The sequence below is a fragment of the Thamnophis sirtalis genome, unplaced genomic scaffold (genome assembly GCF_051295495.1).
Source record: "Thamnophis sirtalis isolate CommonGarterSnake01/CBP01778 unplaced genomic scaffold, rThaSir2_p1.2 scaffold_1, whole genome shotgun sequence".
NCBI classification, from domain to species: domain Eukaryota; kingdom Metazoa; phylum Chordata; class Lepidosauria; order Squamata; family Natricidae; genus Thamnophis; species Thamnophis sirtalis.
The window spans coordinates 78207066-78234749 of record NW_028261381.1 but is presented as its reverse complement, the minus strand read 5'-3'; the positions used below and the strand labels follow the sequence as shown (position 1 = coordinate 78234749).

General features: G+C 36.1%; 1 protein-coding gene across 2 annotated transcripts in view; it reads right to left on the bottom strand.

The window, feature by feature from the left end:
* Window positions 1–27684, bottom strand: part of KCNQ1 (potassium voltage-gated channel subfamily Q member 1) — a 360955-nt gene that overhangs the window by 123296 nt on the left and 209975 nt on the right. For both annotated transcript variants that reach the window (XM_087716811.1, XM_087716814.1), the window contains 3 exons: window positions 9011–9086; window positions 2574–2668; window positions 1340–1386 (listed from right to left, as the gene is read on the bottom strand). In XM_087716811.1, the coding sequence (XP_087572937.1) occupies window positions 1340–1386; window positions 2574–2668; window positions 9011–9086 (218 nt within the window). The remainder of the gene's footprint in view (window positions 1–1339; window positions 1387–2573; window positions 2669–9010; window positions 9087–27684) is intronic.

The following is a 27684-nucleotide window of genomic DNA, read 5'->3' as shown; positions in this document are numbered from 1 at the left end:
GTTACAATAGTATAGAATGAAGCCATGCAATTGCTTTTAACTAGTCTAGCAGAGCTACTTAATTGAACCCTGCTGACAGATGGGTAATTTTATTACATTAACAGTAGGTTTTTTTTTTAAAAAAAAAACTTTATTCTCATCAACTCAAGCCTTGCCTTGAATGGACTCAAGTTCAGACTGCATCTTGAGTTCATGTTATGCTTTAAATCAGAAGAATTGGTGCATTAAATGTAATAAACGTAAATTAAATTTAACACTAATTTAACTGAAAAGTTCAGTAGAGCTTGAGTGAGAGTCCATGTGGTGTAATGGTTAAGGTGTTGGACTAGGAGCAGAGAGACTCTTCGGTGCCTAAGAAAGATCTATCCTCTCTTAGTCACGTAAGTTACTGCTGAGTAACTCTGAGCCACTTATATTCTCTCTGCCCTAGACTGGGAAACTGAAAAACATTCCAGAATGTAGCAATGGCAAACCACTTCTATCCGTCCTAAAAATTGTCAAGATTGATTCAAAAATACCAAAACAAAGTAAAAAATAGGAGTTATTCTTAACTCTTGAAGTGTGCTTATTGATGATCATTATCATCATCCATAAAATGTTAGTATACATTCATGGCTATTATAGAATGTTTATTTGGAATCTGATTTCCCACAAAAGAAATATAGAGATACTGTATGGTTTCACTGTAAGTTGTGAAAACTATAATGATGAGCACAACTCATTCAATTGCTATAGCCAGTAGGGATCAATGTACCACCCAAAATCTTGGATGCATTCCACAGACTCCCCAAAATAGTGCTATTGAACTATAACTTTCACAACGTTAATTGTAACTTTTAATGTGGTTTTTAAAAGTTACTAAAAGCATGAGAATAATTGTATTAGCTATTTCAATTAATTTCTTTTAAATATAATTTATTCAGTGCTTTTGATTCTGTTTTGAATTTTTGTCCCAGAGATGGTATTCAGCAGGTTCTGACCAGTTCTAGAGAATCGGTAGCGGAAATTTTGAGTACTTTGGAGAACCGGTAAATACCACCTCTGACTGCCCCCGCCCCTATTTATTCTTTGTCTCCTGAGTCCCAGCTGATTGGGAGGAAATGGGGATTTTGCAGTAACCTTCTCCCAGATGGGATGAGAATGGAGATTTTACAGTATCCTTCCCCACCAAGCCATGCCACACCCACAGAACCAGTAGTTAAGATTTTTGAATACCATCACTGGTTTGTCCAGTGGTTGGATGAATTGCTATTTCTATGAGGGTGTTTTTTTTTTGAAAACTACTTGATTTGTCACATATTTAAGATACATTCTGCACTTTTCTAGGATGGTGACTTACCTGAGACAGAAATAAATAGTGATGGCTTCCCTATAGATTGGTCCAATCTAGAGAGAAAGAAAAAATGTTTAAATAAGAAACCAAAAGTTTTCCCCCAGGTAAAACATGGGCAGCTAAAAACAATTGTAATTGTTTTTATGTTCCTACCAATAATGAAAGAAGGTCTTACATAGTTATTGGTTTATTTGCAAAATATGCTTTGAACTTTTTATTGTGATTTTTAGAGATATTGTATGTGATCTAAAAATAGCTCCATGAAGAAGCTATTAATTCACTAAAGATTTGGTGTTGTCTGTTAACACTTCCTGATATTAACACTTCCACAAAGATATGGAGATGTTGAGTTCAGGAGTTCAAAATAGTTTATTGGCAGCAATAAAGCAATTTTAAAATAATGTTCTTTTTATGTAATTTTGCCCTGTGGGATTTTTTGTTTGTTGCTATGCTCAAAAGACACTAATCGATAGAATAAATCATGATTCTTAAATACATGGGAGATGAAGGATGATGTTTCCTACAATCTTACAATCAAGTTGAAGAAAATAAAAGGGAAGACAGGAGAAAAATGGGATAGTTTTGGTTCATGCTCTAAGTTAGGGCTCTCCAAAGTTGGCAACTTTAGGAGTTTGGGAATTTGATTCCCAGAATTCCTTAGCCAGACATGCTGGCTGGGGAATTCTGGGAGTTAACATCCACAAGTCTTAAAGTTTGGAGACCCCTGTTCTAAGTAATATCATGGCATGTTTGGATTTGGATTAGTATGTCCTGTCAACCCAGCCATTATGGTTTGTAAACATAATTTATAGCTTAGCATATTGTAAGAATCCAGCCAACAGTAACTTATTCAGTAAAGCCTAGTTATAACACACCATAGCTTAGAGCAATCTGTTGACCTTCTCAATATGAAAATACTCCAAGTGCTGTCATGCCACATTTTCTAACCCACTTCTACTGCCTATTGCATTCTTAATTCCTTTTCCTCAGGGAGTGATCAGACTGGATATATTAATATTGAAGTTCCATGCAGGTAAGGAAGTATGTTAGGGAAGCATCATGGGGCACTCTTTAATCCTTCATATTTGTAAGATACTGTGGCAGAAATTGTTTCCACAATTAAAAATTGATGACATGTAATGTGGGACAGTGAGGATACTGTGGGCTGCAATTTGTCCCTGCATGTTCAGAATATACTTAAAAAAATTATTAAGTTTAGTAGATGAATTCTGGACCATACCTTCTTTGAAGCTCTTTGATTCGGACCATTAAGTTGAGATGACCCTGAGAATATTGTTCTATCACATCACGAACATCATAAGGCTTTCTAGCTTGCTGAGAAGATAGAAAATAATAACCTTAATAGAATTTCAAATCTCATTATAGCATGCCACACTTATGTGGCTATTAGTTAAAATAAGGAAAAATAGAAAGCCTTTTCATTTTCACAGCTTTTTCATATAATTTTACATAAGAAGGATAAGGACTAATGGGTATAATTCAGGTTCTTTGTTAAAATGTTTATTCCTTGTGTTTTAGTGATACACCTAGATGATGGTTGGACATGCAGAAAGCGCCTTTCATGAATTAAGGAACTAGTTTGTTAAATATTCTGCCCTAATGTATTTAGAGCACTGAATATAAAAGATTAGGCCTAAAAACAAACTGGAAGTCAGTGAAGTTGGTTAAAAACTGATCTTTTTTGTTATTGGTTATAAAGTTATGAGAGTGATGATAATTTAGTTAGTGGTTGCACTATCCCTGATATATTACATATTCTCCACTTATCATCTCACCCCATAAAAGGCACTGTGTTAATAACAGCCTGCTGTGAGTCTGTCTCTCTCACTCTCTCTGTTTCTCTCTGCTCTGTCTGTCTCTGTCTGTCTGTGTCTCTGTCTGTCTGTCTGTCTGTCTGTCTGTCTGTCTGTCTCTCTCTCTCTCTCTGTGTCAGGGCAAATCTCTCTTGACTTATTTTCATGCAGTTATACTGTGTTCCATTAACCTGCACATCTATTATAACATAGTAAATGCAGAGATTTTTCTAATTTGAACAGTTCATATAAATTCAGCTAAGTAGTATTAAAGTATTTGAAATAAACCCACCACCGCATATGATGTACAGTATTGTTGTTCAGTACTTTAAATTCTTTCATAATTTTAAAAATGTTAAAGAAAATTTTCTCCATCTACTTTTAAATTGAAGTTCTTCATGTAACATACAAAAAATAGGGATTTTAGGAAATGATACTAATCTATATAACAACTTCATTTAAAATTACTGAATGGTAAAGTGGCTTCACAGTTTCTTACGCTAGAAGGCAACTGAATGTATGCATCTGGGAAAATAGAAGTCATCCTGCTCCAAACTGGGTAACAGATTACATCATAGAATTTAATACAGAGGTGGGTCGCTACCAGTTTGCACCCGTTTGGGTGAACCGATAGTGGTATTTTGGCCTTGGTTGCAGAACCGGCTGCGACCCAGGCTAGCCATGCCCCCGAACCCATTTTCCGGTCACCGCTGCCATTGTCGGCATGTCTTTTAGTAATTTTTTTCATTTCACAGTCAACTTATACATGCAGCGAACCAGCAGCAACGCTGGCAGCAACCCATCCCTGATTTAATAGCTAAAGTTATAATAAACTGGACTGGAGACTCCAGAGTGATCCCTGTTAGGTAAAATAGTATCCTGCTTTTCTCCTCCTATCATGGCATGTGGATACAGACACCCAAGCAACAAACTACTAGAAAATGAATAATCTGAGCAGATCAACCTGCAGATCAATGAATATCCAATTTATGCCTAAACCAGAGATATTCCTATTTTATTCTTTTCCATGTAGCTTATCAGCAGGTTTTGTTTTTCTTTTTAAGACCTCTATTGTAAAGATTTGGTATCCATTTTTATAGCATGCATATTTTTTTTAAATGAAAGTATGCCAGATCATTTTGGGGGACCAATGCTAGTGGGTATTTCTAGGTGAAGGATTTTTACTACTTTGAAATAAAATATTAAAACAAACGGTGACTAGATTCCTTTAGATCTCCACTCACATCTGATTTTTCTTTTTCTTTTGCTTTCAGAACCAAGTTCGAAAGATAAATATAATTATACAACTGTCATGCAACCATTTTAATTAAGATAATCAGGAGTTAAGTTCCAGTTACTTTAAAAAGGCAGTCTGTATACTAACAAACCAAATACAATTGAAAATTGGAAGCATTATCTGGCCAAACTTCTGCTTGTTAACAGTACTCCACATGAAATTTAATCACTGTGGCCAACTTTACAGAGTCTTGTAGTTCTAAGGGGGTGCACAATAGCTCAATAGTTAACAAATGCTGAGCTTATCAGCTGGCAGCCCGGGTCCAAGCACCATATGACGGGATAATCTCCCATTACTTGCACCAGATCCTGCCCATCTAGCAATTTGAAAGCATGCAAATGTGAGTAGACAAATAGGTACCACTTCAATGGGAAGATAACAGGGTTCTGTGAGCCTCAGTGTATAGTCAATGTTTACTTAAGTATTTTACTTAGTTGGGCTTATACTTAGACTAACAAAACAGGGCAATGATAATGTTGAACAAGGCACACATTTCTGTGTAACATGAGGAAAGCTCTTGCAGAAGGCATGCTAGAGAACGGCGCACTCTGTTCTCTATTCTTTCATCATGAGGCACACTATTCTTCTCCAAAGTTTCCCTCAGAGTCAAAATGGAAAAGCAAAAAGGGAAGTACCAGCTGCAGGAAGTTCTGAGTAGTATAATCAAACAATGGTCAAGTCCAAGCGTGTGTAACATTCTTTGAAGTACAAAGAACTTTGAACTATTTTGTTTGCTAGAAAGCCCTCTGAAGTGATTACAGAAAATTGCACACACAGTTCTTGATTGATAGCAAGGTAACTTAATTACGTATAAAACACTGCCCAGTTTGTGGTGACACTTTGAAATCTAAAGCTATAAATACATCAAGAGCGTCTAGTGACATCATTGAAAGCCACAACAGACCCTTGTGGGGCCCTAAACTTGTATAGTAACTTTTATTATTTATTTTAGTAACTGTTTCAGTGGTCGTGTCCTGCTTGTAGATATCCCAGAGATATCCGGTTTATTACTAAAGGAAGCAGGATGCTGGATTCGATGGACCTTTGGTTTGATGGGATATAGTTCTTCTTATATTCTTAAATAAATATTTATTAAGGAAGTGACTAACCATACTATTAAAATATTAGACTGTAAATGTACTATGAGAGTTAGTACCTGTTGCCCTAAAGAAAAATTAAGTCAAAGCAGGATGTTCTGAAGTTACTATCTAATATATCTGAAATGTTGCTTTCTAAATTGGAGAAGCTGCTCTATAAAATGAGAATTCTAGAATATTTCAAGGTATTGGAGTTCCCTGCTTCTTGATGTTCCTTTCTTTCAAACATTTGGCAAATCTGTTTTAATAAATGAAAGATATATCAGCGTTAAAATATCAATGTAGTTGCTTATGGAATGGCTGTCTGACTTGGTTAATTGTCTATGCAAAGACTGTAGACATGGCTGATGATTGGAAAAATGCCATTATTACTCCATTACAAAAACAGAATGTTAACCAGACAGAATGCAAAACTACAGAAGGATTAACTTATCAAGTGCTGAATTCTGATCAACAGCATGTAAGACATGATTGAAAAGCACTTTTGGCAAATATAGCACAGCTTTATTCAAGGCAAGAAGTGCGCCAAACAGATATTTCAACGTTAGCAATGCCTTAGTCTCCTTATGTGAATGTGACAAAAGTTTTAATATATGCCTGTTGATTTATAGAAAGCATATGATAAGAAGTTTGAAATATGAAATATTTTGCATGAATACAGACTAGAAGGATGTTTGTGAATGAGATAAGAATGCTATATGAGGGAAGTAAAATATATGTGACAACGAACGGAATGCTTAGGGAATAGTTCAACTTGAAACAATGACCAAGGCAAGGATATATGGTGTCCATGAGCTCCTTAATGCATTTATATATAGATGGATAAGGAAAGCTTGTTATGAGGTATGCTAATTGGGGATATGAAGGCAAGTGGTCTTTTTATGCAGACAGTGTTTTATTGTTTGTTAAGAAACTGAAAGTTTTCTAGATAGACTGATATAACAAGGCAGCAGGGGATTTAAACATGAATGAATCAATGACTAAGGAAATTGTTTTGATAGGGAATTGAGTGAATGGCTGAAAGCTATATATATAAACAGCAACAAATTGAAGCAAGCAGATGTTATTTTGCACTGATAGAATTTTTACTAAGCATAGGAAAATAGAGAAGTTATAAGATGTACAAGTACCAATAAAAAGATAGAAGGCAGTATGTTGTCTGCGGTAAAGAATGTTTATTGAAACAACTGGTAAAAAAATGAATGTATAGGGATATGTATAAATGTAGAAAAGTTAATTGGAGTGGGGGAAAACAGGAGAGATGCTTAAATGGAGAGAAAGCAGTCCATTAAAAATGGACTGAACACAGAAACAAATATGAAGATTTTAGAGGAAAGAGGAAGAAAGGTATGGTTGGACAGAATTCATGAGTTCATCAAAAAGAGAAAGACAAGAAATTCAAAGAACAAAACACAATATATACATTAATTATGATTTAGTGGATATCTAAGGATGGAGCGGTATAGTAAATAGTGTTGATATAAACTGGTTTTAGTTAATTTTTTTCCCCATACGTCCTGCCTTTTATTATTTTATTACTTTATATTGTGTGTTTTGCATATCATTGTTTATCCCAAAAATAAATAGCACAATAGGAAGATATTTATACTTCTAATTTGATTCTTTGGAATTCTACTGCTCCTTGAACACTTAAGTCACTATTTCTGATTACAGATAGGTCTCATTCTGTGAATCAGATGTGAAAAACAATTTTCCGGTAGTCATTAGAAAAGAGATAGTTTGATATATTTTTTACCAGTTCCAAATTCCACTTCTTAGTTGTACTGATTGCACAGCTTTACATGATAAAAGACTGTGACTGCAAATAGGTCAGCTGAATTTTAATTAGAAAGATGGAAAGAGATGTGAAGAAACCTGTAATATTGCAACATAAATTCTATTTTGCTCAATTAAATCAATAAAAAAAATATGTTTGGAGTTTGTGTAAGAAAGAACTTGATGACATTGATCTTGTAGTAGAACCAGCGGTACGGCTTTTCTACAGTATCTTTGATAAAGCCAGATGCTGTAGAAGGAAATAAATTATTTTACTATTCCTGATAATACCATTCATTTCCTTCCCCAGTAAACTGAAGCATGCTCTAAGGCTGCAACTGTAGGGAGATGAATGACTATGCAAATTGTTGTGTTTTTCTCTCTCTTTGCTCTTTCCAATCGATGATGATATCCAGTCTTATCTATTTATCATTATCTTGATTAAAATCTGCTTTGTAATTTCAAAAATAAAAGACTAAGCTTCTTGAAAAAGCACCTTTGGGACAACCATGATGACTGAGAATCTCCATAGTCCCTAACTTCCCTGTTGTTGGGAGAGGAAAATAGCTGAAATTTCTGTAAATTATCAAATGTGGTCTCTGAGGATTTGTGTGGCTTCAGGTAGAACCTTATCATAATCATAATAGTAAAATAGAATGCCTACTTCTGCTTAATTATTAAAGAGCATACATTTTTAATAAGTATTTATAAAATCTTCATCAGACTAAGGCCTCCTAAACTTTTTGTTGAAAACTTTTCTCTAGCCACAATTTCTGATTGCTCGGAATCCCTAGGAGCATTAGGAAATAATCAAGTAGAGAATTATACTTCCTGTGAATGTATAACATTTTTTTAAAAAAACAATGTTTTCAGACCTTTTGGTTGGAAATATGTGTTTAAACATTTATAGAAAACATTTGCTGAATTTTAGAATCTAGACAGAAAGGCTGAGTAAGATTTCTATTACTTTTTAGTGCAATTATCTCTTTCTAGATTGGCAAAGTGGGGGAGAGAAAAAATTAAATATGCAATAGTAATTATGTACTACTAACCTCTATACCATAGACCCTTTTGTTAAACTAGTATTTCAATCCAACCATTATTATTTCCTCACTTGCTGAATCATGCTAGAATAAGATCGTTTACCCATTCTTTGCTTGTTTGCTTGCAATAAACACAGTTCTGTCTATGCTATTACATTCCAAGGTAAACAATATTATGAAAAATGCAGGACAATATGCCTATAATCCCAAGAAATGTTAATTTGGTTCTAGGCTTTGTATCAAAATCTCAATTAATGTGAGATAGAAACAAGGTTAAGGTAGAGTTCTAATCTCTAGGTCCATTAAATCAGCCAGAGGCAGCTCAGAATTAATGAAGACACATGAGAATGTTTGCATTGGAAGGAGACAGAGATAACAAAAGGGGAAAGGTCAAGTCCATTAGTAGAAAATAACATTTTAATTCAGGCTGCATTTCAGAAACTTAGCCTGTTCTCATTGCAGCCACAGTTGACTAACTTGCTGATAAGCAGTCACCCTATTGAAGAACAGGGAGAAGAGTAGGTGTAACTCAATGATATTAAAATGGATTTAGAATATGTTCTTTCCTTGTTTAAGAATGAAAAGAAGCAAGAACAGAAAAAAGAGAAAAAGGGGGATTCATTAAAAAAAGTACTTTGTCAACAATTCACCTGAAATTTCTTCTTTGCCACAAAATACTGCATACGGCGTATCACTTTAATGGCAGAACGGTGATGTTCTTTCAAACTGTAAAGAAAAAAAAGAAGGGTCACGAAGGCAAAACTAAAAACCATGTACAAATTATTTATTATTTATGCTACAACTGAATATCTTTCACAATATTAAGTCATGAAAAAAAAATAACATCCTGGCCCACTGAATCTTCCCTACTCCTTTTCAAGTCACCATTGGTTACACTGAAAGTGCATGGACTTTAGTTGACTGTTGGTTGAAGCTAAGGCCTGGAGTGCAGCCAAAGCTAATATTCTTTCCATGATGCATTAGCCAAGTATCTGAAAGCTCTAAAGAAAAGGGCACATTGATTTCACTGGAATCACAATACTCCACAAAGCTAAGAATATAAAACCAGCCATTACAAGAAATAACATATCAGCTCCTACCAAATAGACAAGAAAGTATACTTTGAGAATATGCCATTACCACTAATCCCAGTTGGATTACTAGAACAATTAATTTAAAATATTGGTTTAATAGGGATGCCTCCATTTTGTGCCACATGCCAATCTGCTTCAGTCCTCAAATGAATTATTGTTTGGTACCAAGTATGGAATCATATTATTATTTTAAAAAATCCCTATCATACCTGTTCTAACAAAAGGGAACTGTCTTTGCACGGGCCTCTAATATGCACTTGGCTGGATGTGTGTCAAGCAAGACTGTTCTATTCATTCAAAGTAATAATCTTTGCTTCACTAAAGTCAATTTAATACTGATGAAAGACAAGAAAGAGGCACCTACCTATTAAAGAGACCAAATCACAGGAGCAACCTGTGCAAATGTTCTCATTTTTGTTACTGAGTAAGGATAGCAATAGAAATAGCACTTAGACTTATATACTGCTTCACAGTGCTTTACAGCCTTCTCTAAACGGTTTAGAGAAGGCTTTACAGCCTTCTCTAAACAGGAGCTGAGGTGGCGCAGTGGTTAGGGTGCAGTACTGCAGGCCACTTCAGCTGACTGTTATCTGCAGTTCAGCGGTTCTAATCTCACGGCTCAAGGTTGACTCAGCCTTCCATCCTTTCGAGGTGGGTGAAATGAGGACCCAGACTGTGGGGGCAATATGCTGACTCTGTAAACCGCTTAGAGAGGGCTGAAAGCCCTATGAAGCGGTATATAAGTCTAACTGCTATTGCTATTGCTATTTACAGACACAGCATATTGACACCCCCCCCACACACAATCTGGGTCCTAATTTTACCAACTTCAGAAGGATGGAAGGATTCAACCTTGAGCCCGTCAGGATTGAGGGAATCAAACTCCTGGCAATGTGAGCAGAATTAGCTTGCAATACTGCATCATAACTACTAGGTTACCATGGCTTAAGTTTATTAACATTCAAACAAGTTAAATGAATCCGGTTCAATGTTACCTTCTTTTCCTTCTCTACTGGCTGAGCTTTAACTACTGCTCCAGAAGTGTCCACCAACTTTGTCCATTACAAATGCTTTCCCCATATCTGTTCATTTATCATACTTCCTAGTCCTCACATGTCCACTACTGAATCCTTGAAACGCTAAGTAGTCTAATCTTTTCACTATTATAACTATTTGGTTTTCTGTTAATGGAGGAACTTCACCTAAACATTAGTTGGGGAGACTAATGTGAGTGTCCAAGTGAATAACATCTCACAAAATAATTTATTTAAAAGTGTTTTTTCAATCCACATGGATTTTAATGCAAGCACAGATATAACAACTACAGAGAAGATACCCTAGTTGTTTATACTCATAAGTCAATGTTTAACTCATTGGATGCAAAAACTAGCATTTTTTTTTCCAACTAAACAAACAGCATGCATGCAAGCTGTTTGCTTATGCATTTGAATAACGAGCCCCAGGCAAAATCAATTTAATAGTTAGAAACAATGGAAATATAGTTTAGAAAAGTATCATGTTTATTTATTATTTTAATATTTCCCATACGTACTTGTGTGCATGTGCGTGTGAATGTGTATGTGTCTCTCTATGTGTATATATGCAAATATATAATACATATATTCATACATAATTCATTACATCAAAAACGTTTGAATTTTTTTTACAAAGCTATAAATTCCATATACTTTATATTCCTGCTGCATAAAATAAATTTGTCACACCAAATTTAAAGGTAGAACATTCTAAATGTGAAGTTTATACTTCGTTTAAAGTTTGAATTTCCTATTCTGAATGATCTTAATTATTATCTGGATGGAATATGTTAATTTTGTAGATCATATTCTTTGCATTTACATTTTTATTAAATAATTTGCTTTTTTCCCCTTTTGTGCTTGTATATAGATCTGCATTTATGCATGTCAGCCTATATTTTGTCATTCAGAAACAAATATAGGCATTTTTAAAGAGGAAAATATTTCAAAAAGTTATTTAATATTCACCCAAAGCACCTAATTTTCAGCAAGAAATTATTAAATTTGTTGGCTTATAGGAAATATTTTAAAGCTGAATATTGTAATTATCAATAAAAATGTAAACACTTTTCACAATTATTTGCAAGTTAGATCTATTTAAAGTGAATATGTTACTTTAACCATGTCACTTCAGTAATGAATAAAGCTAATTATATTTTCTAAATAAAGTAATGCTATACTGTTTTTAATTGCTGAAACATTTTTTTAAAAAATCCAGAATTTTAAAAACTCAATATATGAAGAAGAAAAACAAATTAGACTTATGTAAAAAACCCCAACTTTAAACACATGTACTCAATATTCTTACCCAGAAAGAAATTTGTATAAATAAAGATAATCTATAGGAAAAACTTTGAAATACTGATCTGACTTGAATAAAAACACTTTAATTGTAGGATTCTTTGAAATGTTTTGCTGTGCTGTTAACTTTCATACCATGAACCTTTTAATTTTTTTAATACCTCAATTCAAACTATACTAATTTATTTCAAATTAAATATACTTTAGTTTGCATTAAGAAATCCAACAATAGAAAGTAGTTTTAAATGTTGCAACATTTCATGAATGTTAGGAAAAATATATAGTAAATCAGTAGCAGGATCAATTACTGAAGGCTATTGAGTGTTTTGACTTGTTCATAACCTTAATGCTAAAATGAACTTATAAGGCAGGGGTATCAAACTCGATTTCATTGAGGGCCGCATCAAGATTGTGTTTCACCTTGCAGGGATGAAGTGGGCAAGACCAGGGCGAGTGTGGCCAGCTCGACTCCATTAAAGTCGGGGGCACCTGTGGTGGCCTGAGTGCTTTTCCAGAGAAAACAGGCTCCCAAGCTCCAATTTCAGCTGTGACGGCTGCCTGCAATACTCTGCCATGAAAACAGAGTTCAGGAAGGCTGTGTGCAACCCTCCTGAACTCCATTTTCACTGGCAGAGGAACTGCGGGCCAGTCCTTTGCTGTTTCCAGAGTGGTCTGTGGGCCAGATATAAGCACCCCGCAGGACACATCCAGTCCATGGGCCTTGAGTTTGACACCTCTGTTATAAGGCATTATAATAGAAATAATTTGAGTCTAATTTTAGCTAAATGTTTAGAAAAATTTCCATAAAATTAAATATTAATTTTGTCTCCCTACCTCAAATTATTTAATATGGGTAATATTGATTTATGACCACAAGTGAGCCCAAAATTTCTGTTGTTAAACAAAGCAGTCATTAAGTGAGTTTTGCCCCATTTTATGTCCCTTCTTGCCACATTTGTTAAGTGAATTGCTGTAGTTGTTAAGTTAATAACTACAGTTGTTAAGTGAATCTAGCCCTTGTGACCTCTAGGCTGGAGTACTGCAATGTGCTCTACATGGGGCTGCCCTTGAAGAGTATTCGGCGACTTCAGCTAGTCCAGAATGCGGCCGCGCGAGCGATTGTGGGTGCACCTCGCTTCACCCACATAACACCTATCCTCCGCGAGCTGCACTGGCTACCGGTCGATCTCCAGGTACGCTTCAAAGTGCTACTTGTCACCTACAAAGCCCTCCATGGTAGTGGATCTGGGTACTTGAGAGACCGCCTACTGCCAATTACCTCCACCCGACCAATTAGATCCCATAGATTAGGCCTCCTCCGAGTCCCATCTGCCGGTCAATGTCGACTGGCAACTACGCGGAGGAGAGCCTTCTCGGTGGCAGCTCCGACCCTATGGAACGATCTCCCCATGGAGATTCGTACCCTCACCACCCTCCAGACCTTCCGCACAGCCCTTAAAATCTGGCTATCCCGTCAGGCCTGGGGTTAAAGACTGTAACCCACCCGAATAGTATGAATGTTGTGCTTTTAATGATCTACTGTCTTATGTGTTAATTGTTTGTTTCCCCCCCTTTTCGAGTTGTAAGCTGCCCTGAGTCCCCCCAGGGAAAAGGGTGGCATATAAATAAATTACTCAATACTCAATACTCAATACTCCCACCGAGTTTGCTTTTTAGAAGATTGCAAAAGGTGATCACGTGCAACTGACATAAATATGAGTCAGTTGCCAAGTGCATAAAGTTTGATCATGTGACCATGGGGATGCCGCAATGGTCATAAGGGTAAAAAATAGTCATAACTCACTTTTTTCAGTACTGTTGTAACTTTGAATTGAGGACTAGCTGTAAGGGAGGAGTGAACCAACAGACATCTTTAGTTTAAAAGGAACAATTTGATAGCGTGGAGCTTAAGTTATTTTACTGCTGGAAGAGCTATACAGCAGATTACCGCATTTTTTGGAGTATAACATGAACCTTTTTCCCTCCCAAAAGAAGGGGGAAATCTGGGCACATCTTATGCACTGAATACAGCATTTTTGGCCTCCTGAAATCCTGCTCCACACATCACAGGCCGTTTTTTTCCCCCCTACCAGGGTCCCAGGAGCACTTTGCAGGCCTCTCAAACTCTCTGCATGCCCCCTTTTCACAAAAAATGGGGTGTGCAGAGGGTTTGGGAGGCCTGCAGAATGCTCCTGGGACCCGGGTAGGGCAAAAACTTTTTTAAAAAAATGTACCTCTTCAAAATCTTGGTGCATTTTGTACTCCATTGCATCTTATTGTCTGAAAAATATAGTATTTTCTTGAATCAAGCAGACATACAGAAACATAAAATAGGAGGTTAAAAGTAGTTTTTGTTTCCCCTTCTCTTTAAAATGACACAAACACACACATACACATCTCTATCATCTATCTATCTATCTATCTATCTATCTATCTATCTATCTATCTATCTGTATTACTTATATATATATATAAGTAATCAGGAGTGTCAAACTGGTGGCCCATGGGCCGCATTTAAAATGGGCAGGCCATGCCTGCCCCAGCTCCACAAAGGGAAAAAAAGTCATGAAATGTCATAAGACAGCAACCTGACGCTGCAGGTTTGACACCTGTGGTTTATGTGCGTTTATTCATCCTTGAGTGAATGGAGTTGATCTATGCCACCTGGATTCCTTATGCAATGCAGTGCAGATTTCAGATGGCTAAGATGTAATGCCTAGAATTTAAAGTAGTATATAAAATATAGAGGGAGAAAAAGGATTAGAAGGATGAAGAAGTTCTATTTACTGATTCTTTGCTAATTTTTATCTATAAACATAAACAAAAATTAAAGCAGCTTTTCTCAATATTATTAATTAATATTTAAAACATTAACCCAAACAAGTCAATGCACGCTCGGATAACGTCTAAAACAACAGCTTCCTTGAGGATACAGAATTGTTGAAAAGCAGACTTTTTAAAAATAGTTAGCGTATAATCTGCTATTCAGCCTGTTCTTTCACCAAGTTTTATTTAAGCAGTTTATCTTATTGAGATTAGGATCTCTTTTATAAAGAAATACCTGGTAAAAGCAGGCCTCTGGTTTTGAATGTCAGGCTATATTTCAGTGAAGGAGGGGGGAAGAGGGCTTTTAATAGCAGAAAGCTTTCTCAACGTAATCTTTATCAGGCAACTGGAGAACTAATGCCAACACATTAGAGATAATTCCTCTAGCACTATGGATCATCCAAAGACAGTTTGTTTATTGTCTTGAAGGCTCCCATTCTATTATCCTGCATTTTTATCTTGGTTTTTTTCAGTTGGGCCTCCTTTAACATGATGTATTGAAAGATACAAGGGATATGCATGGTTTTCTTTATTAAAAAAAAACAACTTTATGGCAAATTATACAAGGCATGCAAATGCATGCAACTGGAACCCAATAGCCCTTTAGGGAGGCAAACTTGTAAGACAAGGGGGATGCGAGGGGTATTGCTGGAACAGGGGAAGTGCAAGTAGGGGAAAAAATCATGCCCATCATTCTCTCTTCCACATCAGTCCAGCTCTGCTAGAGATTTCTTCTCGAGGGGGAAGGAGCGATGACATCTGTGCATGTTTGCAGTTGGGAAAATGTTTGTGCCATCCTAAAATTATGATATAAACATTGTTTAAAAAAAATCATGACATGCTTGTATTCTCAACCATGACCCGATAATCTTGTATTGTACTAGTGCTTGCAACCTGTTTTGATAACTGAGGACCAGCTGATCTGATCAGATGTGGAGACTCTAGAAAGAGAGCAACAAAGATGATTAGGGGACTGGAAGCTAAAACATATGAAGAACAGTTGCAAGAATTGGGTATGTCTAGTCTTATGAAAAAAAGGACAAGGGGGGACATGATAGCAGTGTTCCAATATCTCAGGGGCTGCCACAAAGAAGTGGGAGTCAAGCTATTCTCCAAAGCACCTGAGGGCAGGACAAGAAGCAATGGGTGGAAACTAATCAAGGAGAGAAGCAACCTAGGACTAAGGAGAAATTTCCTGACAGAATAATTAACTAGTGGAACAACTTGCCTCCAGAAGTTGTGAATGATCCAACACTGGACATTTTAAAGAAGATATTGGATAACCATTTGTCTGAAATGGTGTAGGATTTTCTGCCTAAGCAGGGGATGGGACTAGAAGACCTCCAAGGTCCCTTCCAACTCTGTTATTCTGTTTCTGATCTGAATCAAGGAAGAGGTTTTTATGTGGTATTTCTATATACTTACATCATTTTTGGTTATGTGAATCAGATTTATCTAGCCTTGCCTTGAATGAGATAAGGAGGGGACATTTAAAATGGGCAGATTTGTTTATGGATCAAAACTTTGCTAATGAAGGGATTGTAGAAAATGTAACATATATTGAATTTATTTATTTATCTATCCATCTGAAATGACTTATAGAACATTTCATTATGTAACTGATAATTACTACTGAAGTGGTCACAAACTTGAAGTCTGGAATCTGACTGTGATCCTTCAGACAATCAGTTCTACTGACTGCCTTTACCTCAAGTTGTTTTTTGACCTCTTCAAACAACAACAACAACAACCACAACAATTTCTTTCTAAACTGTGGAATAAAACTAAACAAGAAACCCACAATAATTACAAATTGATGAAATAAAATTAATTCAGAAGCCAGCAAACAAATATTAACACTAAAATAAATAATGCAACAGCACAATTAAAAACAATGCTGTAGAACAAGACTTAATGTACAATAATTTAAAACAACTGCTAAGTTGAAATTGTCAACTAAATAAAATAGAGTGAAGAACATGATCCTATGCTATCCCAGTAATCAAATAAAAAGATCTTTAATCCCCTTTTTAAAGGACCATCAGATTAATGGAAAAAGATATCGTCTGGAAAAGTCCCTCAAGACCTAGACTTGGAGACTATAATCCTGCAGCAAGAAACTGAAAGAAGGCCGTACTCACAAGAAGGTAAACAATAAACAGGATTGTAGGTGAAAAGGAGAGACAGGTACCAGGGAGGTTATGACCATTAAGAGCTAGTAGCTTAAATTGGATTCTGGCTTCCTATTTCCTCTACTATGGGAGTAGAGCAGAGGTGGTTTGCTGCTGGTTCAGCCTACATCGGCTGAATCGGTATTAACGGCAGCGGGAAGCTCTGTCCACCAGCGTGGATGCTTCTGAACATGCGCAGAAGTGTTGTGCGCCGCCAACCAGTAATAAAGAATTTGGCAACCCACCTCTGGAGTAGAGGAAGATAAAGGGACTGATGGAAGATGGCTCATTGGAGGAAATCTACTGTGAAGGAGACTCCCAACATACTAGAATAGATTTAATGGCTGCATAGGGAAAAGGGAGAGCAAGGTAAATTCCAGTGGACGGTCTTATTTGGGTTAGGTCTCCTTCCACAGATTCTATTGCATGAATTGATTTATTACACTGAATAACACAAAACCCATAATGTCTGAAAGGGGCTTTAAAGTGTTAGGGAACCCTTCTAAGGAGTTTTTGTGAGCAGCAGGTAGGTGAAAAACCAGGACTTTTACAAGCAGAGATGCTTATTCCTCATAGAGACTTACATAGAACATACTTGACTTACAACAAGCCATTAAGCTATTGTTCCAAGTTACACCGGACAAAGTGATTTATGACTGGTCTTTGCACTTATAGCCATTGTAGCAGGTCACATGATCAAAATTCTGATGCATTATGATGACGGCATGTCCCAAGGTCATGTGATCACCACTTGCAACTTTCCCAACTAGCTTCTGACAAGCCAAGTTAATGGGGAAGGGGGAGCCATTTGATTAATGGCTACATGATTTTATTGCATAAAGAGAAGCTTCTTGTTACAACACTGCTTTTGGTTATTATTACAATAAGATTATATTCTCTCTTTCTGTCTATCTGCCCCCCCCCCTCTCTCACACACACTTTCATAGTCAAAGATGAAACTGAGTAGCATAAACCCAAGGGTCATAATACGCCATTTTATACAAGAATATTTCAGTATGTAGAACCCATAGCTAGAACCTGTATTCTCAAGATAACCAATGTGTCTAAATTCAGGGATCCCTACACCCAGTTTTCAAAAATCAATCTTGATTATATATACAGTATAGCTCTGTTTTCTTTCAGAATCAGAAGTAATGAATGGTTACATGAGACTGAAAAATGCAGTCTTGGCATATAAATAGTATAATCTTGCCAGCAAAAGGTTTTACAGTGCAGGTTGGACATAATCTTTCTTTCTCCCAAGAGCACTATAGTGTTTCTGGGCAAAGAGAAAACAAATTGTATTAACTATGTGGAGGAAACACTTGCAAATGATTTTAACACAGAGAATATTTTCCTCTTTTGATTTATTTTTTTCCATTACTTGTTAGTGTTTTTTCTCCTTACTTATGCAAGATTTATATGTAAACAAACAAAGCAACAATTTTCATATTAAAATACTGAGACATTTTTCTAGCCAAGCTTTATTATAAGATAAAAATTATTCTAGATATATTAATGCAAAAGTAAAATGAAATAACAAATTATGAATAAATAAAATGTGATTGCTTGCATTATGTTAATTATGTTATTTTTGACTCAGATTGCTTAGAATAATGGGAGGTAATGTTATTTCAGCATATATACTTATTCAAGTCAGGATATATATCTTTTGACTTTATTCATAATGTAAATATGTACATTTAAAATAAACCTAGTGAAAATATGTCATTTTTAATTTTTTTATCCCGAGTCTAAAACTGGAGATAATGAAATGTATTTATATTTTTTACATTATGCCTTTTTTCATAAATAAGCCCCGCTGAGTTTAGTGGAATTCACTGAATCATGTTATTTATTGGTCTTATTTTAATTAATGTATTAAAATATTAATTAATCAAAATATCTTACCAATAATTCTTAAACAAAGCACAATGAAAGTTTTTTTTTTTAAAAAGAACACACAATATAATCAGAAAAAATAAAAATAATTCCAGTATTGAAAAGACCTCAATGAGTGGCTCACCCTTCCCAGAATGAGCTCATACTACAAGCTGGGTGATCATTATGTCTCTTCTGAAAGTAGGGGAATTCCAGTTACTTATCTGAATTAAATGGTATGTGGGTGATCTCACTCTCTGGGTTTACCTATTTTATGTAGGTTACATTCTTCTTCATGAAACAGAGGTGTTTGAGGATCTATTTCCACAGGAATGTCCAAACAAATTCCATTATGCACCAAACCCCTGTAAAAGTGAATGGGCCCTTATTTGTAGGGACATCTTCTCCAACATAAGCCTGCCCACATGTAAAGTATGAAGCTTTGGTGATGTGGCTAGGGATGTTTAGCATAAAATGATCTTCTGAAGAGGATTAGTTGCTTTGTTGATTCTGAATGTATCTTTTTCTTTTCTCCCAGTATAAAATCTGTGCCATTTTATTCTGCTTTTAATCAGCCTGTTAGAGCCAATTGCTCAAACATTCTATTATTTTATTTATCAGATACACTGAATATATTTTGAAGGACAAAAATAAATTCTAGTCCAAATAAACGTAAACACAGATTTTATTTATTTTACTTTTTCAAGAACTTACACACTGCCCTTCAAAACAAGCTTTTTCCAGGGTGGCATACAAAATATTTCAAAACGAGTGTCTGAAAAATGTAAACTTAAGGCAGCTGTATAAATTGAATTCCCAAAGCAACTAAAAATACATATATAAAAAACAGTAAGTTAAACAAACAATTAAATCAGCCACCATACAGCAAAAAAGGAAGCATCAGAAATAAAATAAAAAAGGATCTGTACCAGCAAGACAGTTGTTATTAAATAGGCTGGGAAAACAAAAAAGGGGTTGTCTGTTGCTAAAAGGGTAGTAATAAATCCTGATCATATTTGTCCTTGGAGGGGGCCACCAGAAAGTAGGCACATTCCTAGGCCGTCACTCAAAGTTGTTGGATGAGGGTGTGCAAAATGAAAAAGAACCATTCTGCATTGGAAGAATTCTCCTTTAGAGTCCTATAGTGTAATAACTAGCATCTTCTTAACTTAAAACAAATTTTGAGACTGTGAATTACATTGGTGCAATAAAATTATAACATCCAAGTTGTCATATTTTGATATTTCAATCTTTGTAAACTGACGTTATAAGGATTTATAAATGGTTTTTTTTAAGGAAACTTGTTTAAATATGTTACTTCTCATCTTCATCTTACAACAATCTCATCTTTAGTGTTTACATTAACAAAGTATTCCATCCAGCATCAGTCAAGGTGGAATTATATTCACTTAATGGGATTTCATACCTTGTCCTACTCTCTCATATATACACAAACACACTCCAATATTTCCAGAAGATATTTCAATCCCCTGGAGCTGAGTAGCTTCATGGAGCTTCAATGTTTACACTGATAGCTCACCAGGGTAAAATATGCCCCTTGGCCTAGGCTCCTAAGTGTTTGTTTATTATGGGACTACAATATAGTATGTATATAGCATAATATACCAGGGAACCCTAACCCCTGGGCTGTGGCCCACTACTGTACCATAGCCTATTTGGAGCTGAGCTGTGACAGAGGTGGGCTGGTGTACAGACACGTGTACAGCTCAATTCTCTTTCATGTAGCTCAACTAGCACAAACAGTGGTGTGGTGCCCCTGTGCATGCACACAAGCTCCACTTGCAATCAAGCTGCATGTGTATTCACATGCACCCCCGTCAGGGGTGGGTTCCTGCCAGTTCTAACCTCTTCTATAGAAGAGGTTCCACAAATCTACAGTGCCCTTTAGAACCAGTTCCAGCTTCCTCCCCACACCCATCCGAACATCATCAAGATGAAGAGCGAGAGGAGGAATTCTGGGAGTTGAAGTCCACAAGTCTTAAAGCTGTCAACTTTGAACACCCCTGGGTTTTTTTTTTTCTAAAGGGTTAGGGGTGCAAGGGTCTTGTAACTTGACAGCTTTAAGACTTGCGTGCTTCAAATGCCAGAGTTTCCGAGCCAACATTTTTGTTGCTAAGCAAGAGCGTTGTTAAGCGAGTTTCACCACATTTTACAAGTTGGCCATGCCCACCCAGTCACATGGCTGGCAAGCCACTCCCACCCGGTCACGTGGCCGGCAAGCCACTCCAACCCAGTCACATGGCCAGCAAGCCACTCCCACACCTACAGAAGAGGTTCTAAAATTTTTTGAAACCCACCACTGACCCCGGTCCACCACTTATGGTCTATGTGACATCGCATACTACTGGTAATTGTTAGGGACAATATGCTGACTCTTTAAGCTGATTGAAGCTGTATATAAGTCTAAGTGCTATTGCTATATAGTCTGAGAGGCCTGGAATTGTATGCTTGCAAGTAGCTGTTGGAAGTTCAGGCTTCAGTATTGCCCCAGAGTAGACCCAAACCCTAGTGACAATTGATGCATTTCAGCTTAATTAATGCTTATAACTTTTGAGATACAACTGAAAATGATCTCATTTTTGTTACCTCAGATGTTGGTGAAACATTTTAGGCTCACCATCTGAAGATAACCCGGCTTATTCATTTTCAGTACTCGGGTAATTGTGTGGATCCTTGCACTGTAGACTATTCTAGGACTGAATTCTTGGTATTTTTAAAACCGCTATACTGCCCTGAAATACTTTTGATGTATTGAGCTGTCGGTATGGATTCAGCTGACTCTGGCACTGATATTTGACTCTGTCTCAATTCCATTACCTGACGGCTTGCTTAATGTTTAAAAGAAAGAATTAAACCTAATAAATCACATCTGCCTGATGTACATAGAAGAATTACTGTTATTAATGCAACAGTGGGAAATATGTGACTCTGAAGATGTAATTATATATGATGTAATTAAACTACAGCTCCCATTATTTCTAATTAGTAGCTATGCTAAAAGCTGGTGGTCTGATGGATAAAAGCTGATGATCAGCCATATTGATAAAAACCCATTGTTACCCAGATTATGCTAAACATTTAAAATTGTTTCAAGTGACAATTACTAATTTATGTAAGGGTACAATTCAATGTTCCAGAAGAAGCTTTGTTGGCACCCTATAGCTTAAAGACATCCATGACCACATCTGCCAGTCTTGTATAAATTGCCCCCTGATTTTTTTTATTTTGTGCTAACCTATTTCTGTAGCTCAGGGGTCTTCAAACTTGTCAACGTGTAGACTTCAAATCTCAGAATTCCTTAAGCCAGGAGAATTCTCGAAGTTGAAGTCCACAAGTCTTAAAGTTGCCAAGTTTGGTGAGCCCTGCTGTAGATCCCGGCGTTTTTTGTTTAATGCAAAAATCACAAAACTGTTAAGCACACTCAAAATGAATATCTTTACTATAATTTGTAATATTTCAAAAAGCAATTATTTTGAAATGAAGGAATCAAGGAACATGTAAAAAAAATCTACCTCATGGCTACAAATTACTCTCTGCAACACTATTCTAAGTGAGAGAACTTTGTTGAAATGTCATGCCTGGTTGTGGGTTTTAATAGCACAACAAAAGTTTCAGCAGGCACTAACCATTAAAATGTATTATAAATCAGAAAGAATTCGCCTTGTGTAAATAATTACTTTGACATTGTATACACTTTTTCACAATTTTCATGCATATAATTATTTACAATCAACATATAATTATTTACAATGAACAATTTCTTCAAGAATTCATGATGTTGAATTCATCTCTCAAAAGCACATATTAAATGTAATACAGAAATTTACATCAAATATATCTTCATATTAAATAATAAATATGTAAATGTAGTATTTATATCAGAAAAATAGAAAAAAAGAAGAAAATCCTTGTAAGTCATCTTTATTTTGCTACAAAGATCATAAATTGGTTTCTGTAGGAATGGAATGAGTTTAGAAGCTACCCAAATGATTTTACAGCATCACATTTAAACCCCTAGAAAGATTATGAGAAAAGTTGTGTAGGCTGTCAAACCTTATTAAGTTAATGGAACTAGTAAATTGGCTTTTTTCCAGGACATGCAAAAAGAAAAGTGTTTTTAGCTAAGAGTGAAGGAGATCCAATTTCATCTTGGCTGTTCAATGAGGTTACAAGCTATAAATAGTGACCGCTATGAATAGTTTTGTGAATTTCATACATGTATGTTCACAGTGCCTCATGAGCTACTTGTATAGAAAAGAAGAGGCAGCAGTTTTAATACATGGGACATTCCTTCAAAATGGAAGTAGCCCTCATGGATAGTCGTCAAAGGAAATGCATGCATGCAAGAATAGATCCTTATGTGGAATTTTTGAATGAAGCAGAAAGGAGGCAAATCAAAGAAAAGCAGACAAAATTATAACAATTAATAAATAATAACAGCTCTTTACTACTTTTAGAAGGAATAATATATCTCTTGTAGTTTGTCATTTGGCCAAGTGGTGGCACATTGGTTAGAATAAGGAGCCATGGTGGTGCAGTGGTTAGAATGCAATATTGCAGGTTAACTCTGCCAGCAGTTCAATCCTCACTGGCTCAAGGTTGACTCAGCCTTCCATCCTTCCGAGTTGGGTAAAATGAGGAGACAGATTGTTAGGGGCAATATGCTGACTCTGTAAATTGCTTAGAGAAGGCTGTAAAGCACTATGAAGTGGTATATAAGTCTAAGTGCTATTGCTACACAATTTTTTGTAGGTAGTTAGCCTGGCTTTTATTGCCACTATTGTTACTGTTCCAATGGCAGAGAGCCAATACTGCATGAAGCTATGCTCCAGGAAATGGATTTATATTTATTATTGTAGTCCATGGTTTTATTAAGAAGACATAAATAGAGGATTGACAAGAGAACTAGTGATTTAATGATCCCAACAAAGACACTGTAAGACTATGTTCATTAATTGAACAAAGGAGGATGCATAGGCCCATTGAAGTGACTCCTCGGTATTTTCATTTGTAGACCACTATTTGCTTTGGCAAGTAAAAGGAAAGGCTAATTTAGCAAACAATATTTCTCCACCATCACTTAACATTTATCAAATGTTTACAATTGGACTCTTAATTTTCAGATGAGCTGAGGAAAATTGAATTTACATGATTAGTTGTCCATCCTTCTAGTTACAAAGAGTTCAGTTTGACTTGAGGAACTCTGCCTTTGTAAGCCTAAAATGTTTCACCAACATCTGATGTAACAAAAATGTATTATTTGGGCATTTATACACATGTGTACATTAGCATTTTAAGATGTTCATCGTATTTTTGTGGGATTGCAGAATTCTGACCACTCTATTTTGAGGAAGAATTCTGAAATAGCTAAATTTCTCCTAGCAGTCCTAACATGAATGGAGCTCCACGCTTTTAGCATGAAAGTTTCTATTCTTTTAAAGGGCAATAGATGATATAGGGATCTTATTATTTTCTTTTAAGAAAAAGGTAAATCCAAAAATAACTCCAAAAGCAAACTGCTCTCAGTTTTTTTCTAATAATGCTATATTACAAGAGGGTATATATGGGTAAGAGGGGCATGATAGCTCAGCGGTTAAGGACACTGGACTTATTAGCTTGAAAGGTGATATCCTAGGTTCAAGACCTGAGTGCTGAGCAATGGTGTGAGCTCTTATGACTTGTCCCCACTCCTGCCAATCTAGCCGTTTGAAAGCATGCAAATGCAAGTAGATAAATAGATACCACTTCAGTGGGAAGGTAACAGTGTTCTATATGCCAGTCATGGGATGCTCTAGGTTTAACAACTATTTTGGGGATCATGTGATTTGTAGGAGGGCCCACGCCTGATGTGCGCTGTGCATGTATGCATAGTTTGAAGAAATTTTCACTTACGGGTTTCTTCAAAGGAATAACACAGCTGATTCACGTGGCAGAATCAGAATCTTCTCTGCTGCGCGTATCAGTTGAAAAGATAAAGGTAGTAAAATAGTGTGAGCGGGCGGGTGGGCCCATCTGATCATCGGAACGAACCGGTTCTCTCCCAGCTGGTCATCGGAGCTACTGGTTCACCTGAACCAATCCGAACCGGTAGAATCCCACACCTAGTCGTGGCATATAGTCATGCTGGCCACATCTTTGGACAATGCTGGCTCCCTTAGCTAAGAAATGGAGATGAGCACCATCCCTTAGAATCAGAAATGACTGGACAAGTGAAATATTTACCTTTTATCTATGGTTATTTTGGGAATGAGACTGCTACTATTTTTTCATTTCACCTCTATCCTATTTCAGATACTAGAGATTTTAGTTTGTTGTTGATCAAATGCAAATTCAAAGAATTTACTTATATGTTCACCACAACATCCCTTCTCCATTTCCATTACCCATACATGTATGCATCTGCATTTGCTTTGCAATTACTGGTGACTGATTTGTGAATTCTTCCAAAAAAGGCAAACACCAGCTTCTCTGCTTATGAATGGAAGCTTTATCCCATTACTGGGCATTCAGCACAGAACCAGCCAGCTCCAATAACCAGTTCAATCAAATGTGAAAAAGTATGCATTTATGCACTAATAGACAACTTTTGGAATAGACACCTGGAGTAGCAAGTATATCAAACATGGACCATCAGCTACATTTCATTTTGGTCAAAGAAACATTCTTAAGGGAGAAGCATATCTCGTGTGAATAGAGGCAACACTCTGGGAAACAAATGGCTTTTGAAACTTTACATGGGGAAAAGCAAAATGGAATGAGTGACTTAGTTGCAGAAGAAGGTTTTGAAGGACTTCTGTTACACCAGAAAATTCCTGCAATTTTAGGCCCATATAACTGGAAGAAAGTCTCACTGAATGGACCAACTTCCTTCTGAATTAAATGCAGAAGATAGCCTCATATATAGGTATACAGGCTGGAAAGTCGCTACTGTTGCTACTGTGCAAGACTGAATGGTGAGCTAACCCTACCCAACAAAAATAACCAGGGGTAAGATCACACATTTTTCTATGTGAACTCTGTCCGAAAACACATTTAGAACTAGGTTCATATATCTGAATACAATTTAGTCTATGCAATATGCCACTCTAATAGGAGCCATATTTTTGTATATATTTTTTATCAAACAAACTAGAACTGCAAACTTTTTCTATGAAGATACAAAAAGGAGGGAGAGAAAGAGGGAGGGAGGGAGGGAGGAAGGAAGGAAGGAAGGAAGGAAGAATGGAAGGAAGGACGGAAAGAAGGAAGGAGGGAGAGAGGAAAAGAAAGACAGGCTATTCTCTTTTGATTTTCCTTCATAATTTTAGAAACATGTAAATAAATCAGCTTCATGCTGACTCCAACCATTTCCACTTGGCAAAAACATTTCTTCCCATTTTTCTTCCAAATAAAACATTTTTTTTTAAAAAAGTGTTTTGATTTATTTACTTTTCTGCACTTTCTTTGTATATGCATGAACAGCTGCTGAATTGAAATGAATGATATTCTTATAAAAAGGAATGTCATATAAATATTTTATTTTTTAAAAATAAAATTATGTTGCATTAATCGGAAGACAATCTGATACATTAATTGAAAGCATGTGGTTCTAGCATCCTTACATGAAAACTAAGTAGTTCTAATTCTGATCTGAGATTTAGTAGGAGACCATTTGGGAAGCCAGTGGAAATTGCTTCAGATCCAAGAATGAAAGGGGAGATATAAGTGTAACATAAGGACAAATGCTCTGTCATACTCTTTCTTTCACACACAAACAACAAAAAAGATATCACATTTCTGAAAACACTGCTTCATTATATTTAGTGTGTACTGGGAAGAGTCCTTGTTTTCTTCTGTGTAGGGAGTACACTCTCCTTATTAGACAATTGAATGAGGGGCTAACAAGGTTAGCATCACCATTGTTTGTAAAAGAATGAGGAAAGTAATCCAGCAGAGACTGGATAGTATTTACTCTTTGACAGCGGTCTTACTAAATGATAATCCATTTGCAAAGTTTTAAAGTAAAAAAATAAAGGTTACCCTACAGATAGCTAAATAATTTTTAGGAAAAGTTTGTGCTTTTTACAAACCATATAACTGATATATCAGTGGAAATTACTTCCAAGTAATTATGCAGAGAATTTTAATTATGTCCCAAAACTATAATGAATTATATGAAAACATAATAGTGTATCCGTTTATACATGGTGGTCATAATTTGTGGTGCTACAGCAGGGCTGTAAAACTCCCGGCCTGCCGGCTGGATGCATTACACACTGGCAACACCCATGCCAGGTTTAGTGAAGGGGAAAAAAGTCCCGATACGTCATGTGACGCCACTGTGACAATTTGAGTTTGACATTCCTGTACGGCTTAACATCTAGGTGAAAGTGGAAAAAACTTCCTCTTCCAGAAGTCCTGAACCCCTTAATTGGTAATTACTGTAGAATAAGGCTATGGAAATCAGCCCTTCTTTCATCTCCCTCTTGAGAGGCAGATCAATCTCACATGAGCTAAATAGAATAAAACTTTACTAAAAAGAGAGGGGAAAAATAGTGTTGTTTTAACTTTAATCACATGAAAACATTCGGTGCAGCAGGAGAAAAAAGCTTAGGACTGTTTAAATTATAGAATCTTAACTCCACAATTTAGAAAACAAAAAAGTGGGGTGGGGTGGGGTGAGGAGACTATACATGAAACTGAACTAAACCCACTGTGGCCATTACTTTTTTCCAGTTGTATGACAGCTATCATTTTCAGTAATTTTAGTAATTTAAAAAAGAAAATTACCTAATAGCAAAACATACTTTAAGGACATCTAAATTGTAAAATATTTGACCAGTTCCAGGTAGTTGAAAATTTACTCTTTCCCAGAGTTTTTTTTTTAAATACATACTTGGGACAAAATATTAGATTTGGCTTATTTAGGTTCCCCAACTTATTATCAAGGACTTTGCTGAGCAACATAAAAAATAAAGTTTTTCATATGACATATATTATACATTATCTAAAAGCT